At 41.5% G+C, this 13817-nt stretch overlaps 1 protein-coding gene across 1 annotated transcript in view; it reads left to right on the forward strand.

Moving 5' to 3' along the window:
- Positions 1–1136: 1136 nt before the first annotated feature.
- alg13 (ALG13 UDP-N-acetylglucosaminyltransferase subunit) overlaps positions 1137–13817 on the forward strand; it is a gene marked incomplete at both ends in the record, with an annotated part of 28590 nt that continues 15909 nt past the window's right edge. Inside the window, 9 exons of the mRNA XM_083764330.1 lie at positions 1137–1298; positions 4210–4293; positions 7400–7450; positions 8617–8663; positions 10225–10297; positions 10822–10903; positions 11121–11256; positions 12538–12607; positions 12814–12934. Coding sequence (XP_083620456.1) covers positions 1137–1298; positions 4210–4293; positions 7400–7450; positions 8617–8663; positions 10225–10297; positions 10822–10903; positions 11121–11256; positions 12538–12607; positions 12814–12934 — 826 coding nt within the window. The remainder of the gene's footprint in view (positions 1299–4209; positions 4294–7399; positions 7451–8616; positions 8664–10224; positions 10298–10821; positions 10904–11120; positions 11257–12537; positions 12608–12813; positions 12935–13817) is intronic.

The raw sequence follows: 13817 nt of genomic DNA on the forward strand, positions 1-13817 counted from the left end.
ATGTGTGTGTGAATGGGTGAATGTAATGCACAATCTATGTAAAGGTGTATGAATGTGTGTGTGAATGGGTGAATGTAATGCACAACCTATGTAAAGCGCCTTGGATGAAGGCACTATATAAATGCACCATTTACCATTTACACACACACACACACACACATATATATATATATATATATATATATATATATATACACACACACACGGTATATTTATATATAATAAAGGATATAATAATAATATAATAATTAATTAATAATAATAATAATAATAATAATAATAATAATAATAATAATATTTGTACTCTAGCCCAGACAGACAGTATTATTATTGATAATAATAATACTAATAATAATTGTACAGTATAAATGTACTCAGGTTGTTGTTAATACTCTCCAGACACTTTAGAGTCGAAACACAAATGAAGTTCTGTGAAGTCTTAAAAGTAGAAGGAGCTTCAACCTGTCTGGTGTTGTGCGCCTCTTCTATTCTCAGCCTCACGTCTACACACACGGTCCTGGTTCACAGATAGAGGTCTCTCCTCAGAGCCAGGGACGGTACGATCCTCTTCGGGTCGGTAAAAGTACCGAATCTTCATTATTATTCTATAAAAACACATTTTAATCACATCCGTAGACATTTTCCACTCATAGAGTTATAATGTAATCAGAGGGAGCAATACACCGGCCTACCGACAGGGGCGCCTGGCTGTCGCTGAACGAACGGGGAGAAAATGGCCACGGATGTGATTAAAAGGTATTTTAACGTACTAACAATAAAGACAACGTTACTTCCACCGATACGAGGAGGACCCTAACATCCGTGGCCTCTGAGGAAACATCTTTATATGTGAAACGTGAACTTTAATATAGACGTGAGGGCTGTGGAAGTGTTCGGTTTGGTCCCACAGGGTGAAGCCCCGTCAGGACACAGGACAGGACATCAGGAAGGACACAGAGTTAATTAGTGCTGATGAGCAGCAGCCGCGTCTCTTTCTGCCCCAACAAACGGAGAGAGAGAAAGAGAAACAGAAACAGAAGTTTAGCAGCTTCAACATTCTTCGTTATTTACCGTTGTTTATTGTTATTACAGTTCGGTTTAACAGTTTAAATAGTTAGTCAGGGTGTGTTCCAGTGATGTTCGGACCCCACGCGGACCACCACGGAGCAGGAATGCTGCACAATAAAGGACTGAAGAAGTATTTCGTCAACATGGACGAGTTTCTGTCCAGCCTGGGGCTGTACAGGAAGATGATGGCGAGGGACGCCTCGTGTCTGTTTAGAGCCGTTTCTGAACAGGTAAATATTATTATTATTATTATTATTATTATTATTATTATTATTATTATTATTAATAACTGGGGCTGTAGCGAGGGACGCCTCGTGTCTGTTTAGAGCTGTTTCTGAACAGGTAAATACTATTATTATTATTAATAACTGGGGCTGTAGCGAGGCTGAACAGGTAAATATTATTATTATTATTAATATTAATTATTAGTCTGTTTAGAGATGTTTCTGAACAGGTAAATATTATTATTATTATTATTATTAACTGGGGCTGTAGCGAGGTTTAGAGCTGTTTCTGAACAGGTAAATATTATTATTAATATTAATTATTAGTCTGTTTAGAGCTGTTTCTGAACAGGTAAATATTATTATTATTAATTATTATACCATTTGTGTTGGGGACCCCCATCTGAACATATTTTGTGTCAGGGACCCCCATCTGAACAGATTCTTTTTCAGAAGTGACATGCTGTAGAAAGAGCTTGTAGATCAGCTGTTTTTGAACAGCCAGCATATACATGGATTGAGTGGTTAACCCATTTTGGGCGGCAACCCCTTTTGGTGTTAGCATTATGTTATGCTTTAGATATTGAAAAATAGCAGATCTACAAGCTCATAGCGCGCAAGCTTGTAGGTCTGCTATCGAAGAACGACTGACATAGAAAACTGTCAGGATGTAGAAAACATTTTTAGAATCTGATCTCAGGTCAAAATGGGTATGGTGGATCTACAAATGTCTTCTAAATCCTGACAATTTTTTGAAAAACCTATATTGGTATATCAGTGGTTCTCAAACTATTTCATGTCGCAGACCCCCAGAATTATCTGTATTTGGCTACGGACCCCCATCTGAAAGATTTGCGCTACATACCCAGATTAAAAAAATAAATAAAAGTGCATATCTACAAGCTCATAGCGTGTCACGATGTGACCTGAACTTGTAGCTCGGATATTTTCTGAAATATTGAGTGTAAAATGTAACCATTTTATGCTCTCTAGAGGTACATTATTGTCAAACATCTGCATTACTTAATTTACGAGAAGTCGACACAGTTTGATATAAATGTAGCTAGAATGTAGAATAATTGCTGGGTTGTGCCCAGAAAGTGCCGATCTACAAGCGTTGTGAGCTTGTAGATCAGCTATTTTTGCTATTTTTGTCCAGAAGGGCTCGTACGGGATTTCAGCCCTTGCCTGTCTGACACTCTGCTCAGAGTACTGTGTGTTTCCCAGTTGTACTACACTCAAGGCTCATACATAGTCTGGATTTTCGGTGGTTAGGTGACCACCGAACTACAACATCACGTCACTGCCACCGCTCCAGCCCTTCTCTCTGTTTTTACTCACCACCGCTCAACGTTATTTCAGCTCTGGTGGTCAGCTCACCACCGGAGCGGTGGTCAGCTCACCACCGGAGTGCTGGTGAGGTGACCACCGCTCCAGCCCTTCTCTCTGTTTTTACTCACTACCGCTCAATGTTATTTCAGCTCCGGTGGTCAGCTCAACACCGGAGCGGTGGTCACCTCACCACCGAATATCCAGACTATGAATTGGCCTTTAGAGTACTGTATACTTAGTGTGTTTTCTAGGGATGCACCGAAAGGGAAATTCTTGGCCGAAACCGAATACTGAATATAGGAAACAGTTGGCCGAAAACCGAATACCGAATAGCCGAATACATATTTGTTGTAAAGCTACCTGATTATGGCAAAAGACATGATTATGGCAAAACCTAACTTAAATAATAAACACTTATGGGTCCATTAAAAAACATCTAATTAATTGGAGGCTTTGTGATTAATTAATCTCAATTAATCACATATCAATAGGCCTATTTGACCTGAGCAGTGAGCTTTTTTTTCTACATAAGCATAGGCAATAAAACAAGTAGTAATAATAATAGTGATAATATTATTTATATAAAGCTTCTCTGAGTACTTAGACACTTTTCAAGGAGAACATGAGAAAACAAATAAAAACAACTTTATTAGAGAAAAACTAAGACTATGGAATAAAATAAATTAAAGTGGAATGAGATAGCAATATTCCAGAGGTGGGTTTAAATTTATAGGTGGTGGCATGTCTCTGAGTTTTGGGAAGTGCATCGTTTTGACAGGTCTGCGTGCTGTGGACAGTGAAACCCAGCTGAGCATTAAACACAGGCAGACGCAACGATACAGTATCATTCATTGTTAAAGCTCCAAATGATATTCCCATTCGTCTTTGTGTCTGGCCATGTAAATGCAGCAGCGAGTGTGATGGGGTTGGGGAACGGATGGAAAGTACATAGTGTTAAAACTAACGTTAGCTCCCATGCTAGCTATAGCTTTCCTCGTCAACAGAACACCACCCGTCCACAGATCGGGTGGAACTGGAAGAGCTGCTGATATCACTGCTTGTGCCCGTGGATGGGAAATAAGATTTAAAAGGCTATGGAAGCGTGGATTAAAGCACAGATGTATGCAATAAAGTTGTGTCGGATCTGCCTGTGGATTGAAGCATTCCGTGACTGCTGCTCGTCAGCTCGTTGTGACTGCTGGCTGCTGAGCTAATGCATAGTTAAGGAGCGTCATAAGCATGCGCCCTTCCTGCGCTGAAAGTAGCAGATCTACAAGCTATCTACCCGTCGCAATGCACAGCGCGTTGGGCTTGTACATCTTTGTTTTTCCCGCAGTTTAGTTCGATTCACCACTTTAGGACCACTACTACTATTCGGTGATATTTTTCGGTTTATTTGAGCCGAAACCGAATAGGCCGAAAATACATTTTTAGCCATTTTCGGCCGAATATTTTCGGTGGCCGAATTTTCGGTGCATCCCTAGTGTTTTCCAGTTGTACTACTCTCAGTGTACTGTATACTTTGTGTGTTTTTTTCCAATTGTACTTCTCTCAGTGTACTGTGTGTACTTTGTGTGTTTCCCAGTTGTACTTCTCTCAGAGCTACCACCTGAAGATCCGTCGAGCCTGTGCCAACTTCATGAGCGCCAACCGTGCCAACTTCGAACCGGTGAGTCTCCACAACATAACTCGTCTCGGACCTCCCTCCCAAAACAAACTCATTCCACTACTTCTCGGCCTGGGGCCCTCGTACTATCCTGGGGCACTCATACCATCCTGGGGCCCTCATACCAACCTGGTGCCCTCATACCATCCTGGGGCCCTCATACCAACCTGGTGCCCTCATACCATCCTGGGGCCCTCATACCATCCTGGGGCCCTCATACCAACCTGGTGCCCCTAACCCACCTCATACCAACCTGGTGCCCCTAACCCACCTCATACCATCCTGGGGCCCTCATACCATCCTGGGGCCCTCATACCAACCTGGTGCCCTCATATCATCCTGGGGCCCTCATACCAACCTGGTGCCCCTAACCCACTTCATACCAACCTGGTGCCCCTAACCCACCTCATACCATCCTGGGGCCCTCATACTATCCTGGGGCCCTCGTACTATCCTGGGGCCCTCGTACCATCCTGGGGCCCTCACTGACCAGTACAACCACAGTCTGATACTGTTGTACTGACCGGTACAACCACAGTCTGATACTGTTGTACTGACCGGTACAACCACAGTCTGATACTGTTGTACTGACCAGACAACCACAGTCTGATACTGTTGTACTGACCAGTACAACCACAGTCTGATACTGTTGTACTGACCGGTACAACCACAGTCTGATACTGTTGTACTGACCGGTACAACCACAGTCTGATACCGTTGTACTGACCAGTACAACCACAGTCTGATACTGTTGTACTGACCAGTACAACCACAGTCTGATACTGTTGTACTGACCAGTACAACCACAGTCTGACACTGTTGTACTGACCGGTACAACCACAGTCTGACACTGTTGTACTGACCGCTACAACCACAGTCTGATACTGTTGTACTGACCGCTACAACCACAGTGTTGTACCGACCGGTACAACCTCAGTCTGATACTGTTGTACTGACCGGTACAACCACAGTCTGATACTGTTGTACTGACCAGTACAACCACAGTCTGATACTGTTGTACTGACCGGTACAACCACAGTCTGACACTGTTGTACTGACCGGTATAACCACAGTCTGATACTGTTGTACTGACCGGTACAACCACAGTCTGATACTGTTGTACTGACCGGTACAACCACAGTCTGATACTGTTGTACTGACCGGTACAACCACAGTCTGACACTGTTGTACTGACCGGTACAACCACAGTCTGATACTGTTGGCCACTAAGCAGCTCCACTGGAGCAGTTGGGGTTTCAGTTGCTCAAGGTAGGGGTGGGCAATATGGACAAAAGTTTTATCACAATATTTTTTCAAGCTTATCACGATACACGATATTATCACTCTTTTCGCGCACATTTTTTTATGGTTATTTTTCAAGTTACTTAACAGTACAAGGTAACAAAAATTTAAGAAATACCATTTAGACTGTATTTAGACATTTAAATGTCTAAATCCTCATCGGAGCACACACACACACACACACACACACACACACACACACACACACACACACACACACACACACACACACACACACCAACTATTATAATGTAGCTGTCAGCAGAAACCTCTTGTCGTCATTTTTTTATATTTTATGTCTTGCAAATGTATGCTCTACCTGGTCTACCATACTATAGCATCACACCAAAGCAACAGAAATAGCAGATCCGCAAGCTCTGCTTATCGTCTCTGTCGGGTGGAAATCCCATATGTTCAAATTCAAAAATGGCTAAATCTTCTACGTGTGACGCTGCATCAGTGATGTAAACGGGTTTTCAATGTAATGGGTCCCGGGATGCACAGGTGGTCATTCAAATGAGTCCCCAAAAATTGTTATGAGTCCCAAAAATAGATCATACCTGTGTGAAGTGAGTGGCGCAACTCCGTGTGGGGGTTCACGTGGCGGGGGGGGGGGGGGGGGGGGCAGGGCACTTGGCCTTTAGTGTGGTCAACCTTTTGAGGGCACAAGGCCAAGTGCTAGGGCATGAAGGCCATCAATTAAAACAATGATTTTAAGTCCCCCCCATCATTATTTTAGCTTAAAAGGTTAAGGATGATTACATTTTTTTAAATTTATATGCGAACATTGGTTCAGAACAGTGCTTCTTAAATAAATAATCACAGCTTTAAATATAAGTAGCTACTGTTGTGTGTAACATGGGGTCCCAGTGCAGAGATAAAATCATAATGAAATGGCCTATAGGACCCTGTCACCCTAGGCTAATTCATATACATTTAATTTGGGGGTCCTTGAAATTAAAATGGCTGAGGATCACTGGATTAAACTGAGTTAATTCACAGAAAATACAATGACAGACAGCCTACATTCATTTGTATATCCCTATGTTTCTGTTCTGCCTTGTTTGTTTTTGTTCTGATATATTGTCACAACTGTGTGATATGTTCCTTGTTTTTAATTTTCTTCTATTGTTTATACTGTGCAAATTGTTCAGCACCTTCTAACTTTGTTTCGAAAGGTGCTTTATAAATAACATTTAATTTTACTTACTTACATAACTTTTGAATGAGGGCTTGGTTTAGAAAAGATTATTTTGTGCTAAAGTAATATATTGAATTACATGTAGATGTTAAGGCTAAACTGGCATATGGCATTGTGGGGCTGCAGGACTGAGGAGTCCTCTGGGGATAAGGAAGTAAGATATCCAGTATAAGTCATTTTACAGCATGACGCATTGTGAGCTTGTAGATCGGCTATTTTCAGCAAGTGTATGCTGAAAATAGGCGTTGATGCTGTCATTACGACAGCATCAACGCCCACCAAAATACATTTTAGTCGACTAAATCAACTGTAGATTTAGTCGTCTAAAATCTTATGATATTTAGTCGACTAAAACTAGACTAACACTAAAACATTCCAGGTGACTAAAATGTGACTAAAACTATTGAAAATACTACAACTAAAACTGCTTCCAAAAACAACACTGCCCTCCCCAGAACAAGGATGTGGGTAAATTCTCCTTCTGCAGCACGGCCACCCAGGCCCCAGAATGCCCCAACCCCCTCCCTCAAATGCAGATCACTTGCATATTTTAAAACGGTTTTTAATCCTTGTGTGTGTGTGTATGTGTGTGTGTGTGTCTTTCAGTTTGTTGAAGGTTCATTTGAGAAGTATCTGGAACGGCTGATTGACCCGAAGGTAATTTATTTTATTTATCTGTGTTAGGGCCGATTCATACTCATATTTTACCGCTGTTTCGGCGCTGTCGTGCCGAAATGGTTTCGGCTCGTCAGAAATTTTCAGTAGCACCGAAGAGCCGACTTTAGGACGGTATACCCGCCCCCCCCCGAACCTCAAATGACAACACATTGTAGGCTCTACAGAGCCGAACCGACTTTTATTCGGCTCTATGTATGAATCGGCCCTTAGTTTTAAGTTCTAGTTCAGTATAACCTCATGATGTTCTAGTTCAGTATAACCTCATGGTGTTCTAGTTCAGTATAACCTCATGATGTTCTAGTTCAGTATAACCTCATGGTGTTCTAGTTCAGTATAACCTCATGATGTTCTAGTTCAGTATAACCTCATGGTGTTCTAGTTCAGTATAACCTCATGGTGTTCTAGTTCAGTATAACATCATGATGTTCTAGTTCAGTATAACCTCATGGTGTTCTAGTTCAGTATAACCTCATGATGTTCTAGTTCAGTATAACCTCATGGTGTTCTAGTTCAGTATAACCTCATGGTGTTCTAGTTCAGTATAACCTCATGATGTTCTAGTTCAGTATAACCTCATGGTGTTCTAGTTCAGTATAACATCATGATGTTCTAGTTCAGTATAACCTCATGGTGTTCTAATTCAGTATAACATCATGATGTTCTAGTTCAGTATAACCTCATGATGTTCTAGTTCAGTATAACCTCATGGTGTTCTAGTTCAGTATAACCTCATGGTGTTCTAGTTCAGTATAACCTCATGGTGTTCTAGTTCAGTATAACATCATGATGTTCTAGTTCAGTATAACCTCATAAAGTCCTTTATAGTTTAAAGTTTATTATAACCTCAACCTTACAGTGTTGATGTTCAGGAGGCAGATGATTACGTTTAATGTGTTTTGTTTCGTCCAATCGGGTGGCAGGTGATTTAATCACCTGCCACCTGATTGGACGAAACAAAAAACATTACATTTAATCAGATTAAATGTAATGTTTTTTGTTTCGTCCAATCGGGAGGCAGCTGATTAGATGTAATGTTTTTTGTTTCGTCCAATCGGGAGACAGCTGATTCAATTTCATGTTCTTTGTTTCGTCCAATCGGGAGGCAGGTGATTAAATTTATTTTTATTTATTTTTCGTCCAATCAGGAGACGGCAGGCCAGGTGGAGATCAAAGCCTTGTCTCAGCTGTACAGGTGAGTCACATGATCACATGACCGCAGTCACATGATCTCAGTCACATGATCACATGACCGCAGTCACATGATCACATGACCGCAGTCACATGTCCTCAGTCACATGACCGCAGTCTCATGACCGCAGTCACATGATCTCAGTCACATGATCTGTCACATGATCACATGACCGCAGTCACATGACCGCAGCCACATGATCAGTCACATGATCACATGACCGCAGTCACATGACCACAGTCACGTGACATATTTGAGCCCGTACTCCATCTCAACATATTTATTTCCAGGCTAGAAACATTAAGGAGGATAATAATAATAATAATATAATAATAATAATAATAATAAAAAAATAATAATAAAAAGAGTTGCTGACCCTGAACTGAAATAATCAAAAGGATATAAAAAAAAGAGAATAGTACAAAGTTGATTTTGTTTTTATTTTAAAAAGTATATCAATTTCATAACTGTGGAAAAGATGTTGTGTATAACAGACTGAAAGATAAAGGACAAGTACATTCACTCAATGTTAATGTTTTTGTATATTTTCCTTTCCACGTTCTTTTATTTTTGTGAAATGACAAAGGAACATGGATACTGTTCATTGAAGTGCTGTGGATGATATAAAACTTGAAATTTGAAATGGGAAGGGTGACTGCTGTTTAATTCTCAACTGATCTGGATCTCATTATTTTATGAGGTTTCTATCTATAGCACCTCTGCTGGAACACTCCATCATCACAGTTCCTGTTTACACTGAACATGTGCAAACCTCCCGCAGGAGACCGGGCCGCACCTCTGTGATCTATCCTCTTTATTTGTCCCTGGTCTCAACGGGGCATGTTTCTTTCCTTCCATACCATACCATACCATCTTTATTTATATAGCACATTTAAATAACAACAAGTTGTACCAAAGTGCTTTACAATAGAATAATAAAAATCACAACTTCATTTAAAAAACAAACAACATACAGTACACAGTGTCACTTTCAACATCAAAAAGCTCATACTATGCTTGGAAAAGCCAAAGAATAAAAATACGTCTTGAGGCGTGATTTAAACACCTGAAGAGTGGGGGCTTGTCTTATGTGCAGAGGCAGCTCATTCCAGCTCGGTTCCCTCTGAGCTTCAGCCTTGATTTAGGCACCACCAGGAGAAGCTGGTCAGAGGACCTGAGGGTCCTTGTGGGAACATCAGGTTTGAGCAGTTCAGAGAGATAAATGGGTGCCAAACCATTTAAACAATTGAAAACAAAAAGCAAAACTTTGAAATCAATCCTGCATCGCACAGGAGCATGCATCCATGGAGCAACATGGCGTCTTCGCGTCTCGTCCTCTTTAGACAGTCCTTTGCACGTGCTCCATCTCAACATATTTAGTTCCAGGAAACCACACGCAAAGATTAGAGTTGCCAATGAATAGGCCTTTATTAACCCATTCTGACCTGAGATCAGATTCATACGAGGTTTCCACTGGACACACACTGGTCTGATTAAATAAAAATCACACCTGTGTGTGTGTGTGTGTGTGTGTGTGTGTGTGTGTGTGTGTGTGTGTGTACAGTCGGTGTTTCCATATCTACCGTTACCCGGGGAAACATCCTACCGTCATCAACGAGGACGACTATGAAGACAAAGTGAGTTTTCTCCACATTCACCTAAAATAAAACTGATCTACAAGCTTAACAATGGTTGCTATGGTTATTGTGTTGTGGTTTAATGGTTACTGTGTTGTAGTTTAATGGTTTCTGTGTTGTAGTTTAATGGTTGCTATGGTTACTGTGTTGTAGTTTAATGGTTGCTGTGTTGTAGTTTAATGGTTGCTATGGTTACTGTGTTGTAGTTTAATGGTTGCTGTGTTGTAGTTTAATGGTTACTGTGTTGTAGTTTAATGGTTGCTATGGTTACTGTGCTGTAGTTTAATGGTTTCTGTGTTGTAGTTTAATGGTTGCTGTGTTGTAGTTTAATGGTTACTGTGTTGTAGTTTAATGGTTGCTGAGGTCACTGTGTTGTAGTTTAATGGTTGCTATGGTTACTGTGTTGTAGTTTAATGGTTGCTAAGGTTACTGTGTTGTAGTTTAATGGTTGCTATGGTTACTGTGTTGTAGTTTAATGGTTGCTATGGTTACTGTGTTGTAGTTTAATGGTTACTGTGTTGTAGTTGATGCTGTGCTGCTCCAACAACGGTCACTATGACATCGTCTATCCTCGATCCTACCCGACCACCGCTGCCCTCTGTCAGTGTGAGTATGAACTACACCCTGTCTGTCTGTCTGTTTAACCTGCCACAGGTTAGTTTTAACCTGCCACGGGCTTGTGTGTGTGTGTGTGTGTGTGTGTGTGTGTGTGTGTGTGTGTGTGTGTGTGTGTGTGTGTGTGTGTGTGTGTGTGTGTGTGTGTGTGTGTGTGTGTGTGTGTGTGTGTGTGTGTGTGTGTGTGTGTGTGTGTGTGTGTGCACAGCTCTCCTCTATGACCTCCTGTACACTCGGGTTCTGGGCGTGGAGGGGGCGGAGCTTCAGCAGGCCCTGGAGTCCTTCCGGGTCGGAGGTCGTCGCTATAGAAACAGTCCTTCTGCGTGCAGCGATGGAGACGCAGGGTAACGCACACACACACACACACACATGCACACAATTCTACAAATATCTTCTAAATTCCTCATGGTTGAGGTTTTATTACCACTAATGCCTCATGGTTGAGGTTTTATTACCACTAATGCCTCATGGTTGAGGCTTTATTACCACTAATGCCCCGTGCCTCATGGTTGAGGTTTTATTACCACTAATGCCTCATGGTTGAGGTTTTATTACCACTAATGCCTCATGGTTGAGGCTTTATTACCACTAATGCCTCATGGTTGAGGCTTTATTACCACTAATGCCTCATGGTTGAGGCTTTATTACCACTAATGCCTCATGGTTGAGGTTTTATTACCACTAATGCCTCATGGTTGAGGCTTTATTACCACTAATGCCTCATGGTTGAGGTTTTATTACCACTAATGCCTCATGGTTGAGGTTTTATTACCACTAATGCCCTGTGCCTCATGGTTGAGGTTTTATTACCAGTAATGCCTCATGGTTGATATTTTATTACCACTAATGCCTCATGGTTGAGATTTTATTACCAGTAATGCCTCATGGTTGAGGCTTTATTACCACTAATGCCCCGTGCCTCATGGTTGAGGTTTTATTACCACTAATGCCCCGTGCTTCATGGTTGAGGTTTTATTACCACTAATGCCCCGTGCCTCATGGTTGAGGTTTTATTACCACTAATGCCCCGTGCTTCATGGTTGAGGTTTTATTACCACTAATGCCCCGTGCCTCATGGTTGAGGTTTTATTACCACTAATGCCCCGTGCCTCATGGTTGAGGTTTTATTACCACTAATGCCCCGTGCCTCATGGTTGGCACGATTATAATCGTAGATAGCACCAGAGATTAAAATAGGGTGCATTTTGCATCCCAAAACGCAGTTTATAGTTAAGGGACGCAATCAAACAACGACCTCTGCATCCACGGGATGCACTACTGTACTACTACTGTACTGTTTTTTATTCTAGTTTATTTTTCTTGGCTTTAGTTATAATAATCATTTCTTCTTCTGTTTTACTACATGAATATAACCAGACTATAACCATATACAATGAAATGGGAGTTACATTTGTAAAAATGGCAAAATATGACTCCTATACATCGCTGAAGTGGGACTCATAAAATGTCCCTGGGACTCATTTCTAAAAGAGCATCCCTGCATCCCGGGACTCATTAGATTGAAAACCTATTTACATCACTGTAGCACCTTTAGTACCCTATAGGTGGTACGATTATAATCGTAGATAGCACAGAAATAATTAACGTGTTTTTTTCTCTTCCAGGGAGGAGTGGGACTCGGGGGGGCCAACAGGAAGTGCTGACGACAAGGCCCGATCCCCCCCACACGATAAGGTGGTCTTATAGATCTGTTTTTATCTCTGATCCCCCCCCCCCCCCACACACACACACACACACACACACACACACACACACACATGATACGGTGGTCTTATACATCTGTTTTTCACCATATGGTTTCTTGAGATTCTTACGAGTAAGTTCCAAAGGTCAACAGTCTCTCTCTCTCTCTCTCTCTCTCTCTCTCTCTCTCTCTCCAGCCCCTGGGTGAACAAGGCCCTCCCCCTCCTAGACTTTCTCTTCCATATAAGGTGCTGAAGTCTTTGGATGGAGAACTTTATCGAAACCTGGAGTTTGACGTTTGGCACGAGTCCCGCAAAGGTAAAGGGAACTATCTAATATAAATCACACCTGTGTGAAGCGAGGGGCGCTAATTTGTCAAAGTCTAACTCATGTTGATCAGGTGATGTAATGGTGATGTAAAACAAACATTCAATTCTCTTTATCGTTAATGGCATTTAATGTTTGTGTGTTTAGGGACAAGATGACGTAAATGTTCACTTCATTGTCAATAGAGTTTTTACAACAAACATTGAACTAAAAACATTAAAGATGGAGTGCCACGATTATCTTCCACCCTAAAACATGATCATCAGGTATTATTATAATATAAGGAGGAAGAACTTTACCAAAAAGTGTACAGTATTTGTTAAAATCATGCTTTTATGTGGACACGCCCATCAGTTCATTAAGTAAGCCTGGTTTGCCTGGTGGGTGGTGATGGGTGGTGATCCACCTGAACTGAAGCCACACCCACAGCTGTAGTTGTATGATAAAGGGGGAGGGGTTAGGGGAGGGGCCGATAGTGTGTATATTACTGTTTATTCCATTGGACCGTTTGACTGTCAAGGGTTCAGCCTCCAGGAAGAAAACCTAAATACAAAGTGAATACACCATTTCACATAAAAACGACTCCAGGGTGTCTAATGAAGTACTGTCACCTCATAGACACTTACAGTAGACTCCAGGGTGTCTAATGAAGTACTGTCACCTCAAAGACACATGAATAACTGGAACAATACAAAAAAAATTGGCACTCCATCTTTAAACCTGAATATAGGAGGGGCTCAAAAATAAATAAATACCACGTGGGGTTAGGGGAGGGGCCGATAGTGTGTATATTACTGTTTATTCCATTGGACCGTTTGACTGTCAAGGGTTCAGCCTCCAGGAAGAATAAATACAAAGTGAATACACCATTTCA

Source organism: Protomyctophum parallelum, assembly GCF_964188405.1.
Source record: "Protomyctophum parallelum genome assembly, chromosome: 5".
Taxonomy (NCBI): Eukaryota; Metazoa; Chordata; class Actinopteri; order Myctophiformes; family Myctophidae; genus Protomyctophum; species Protomyctophum parallelum.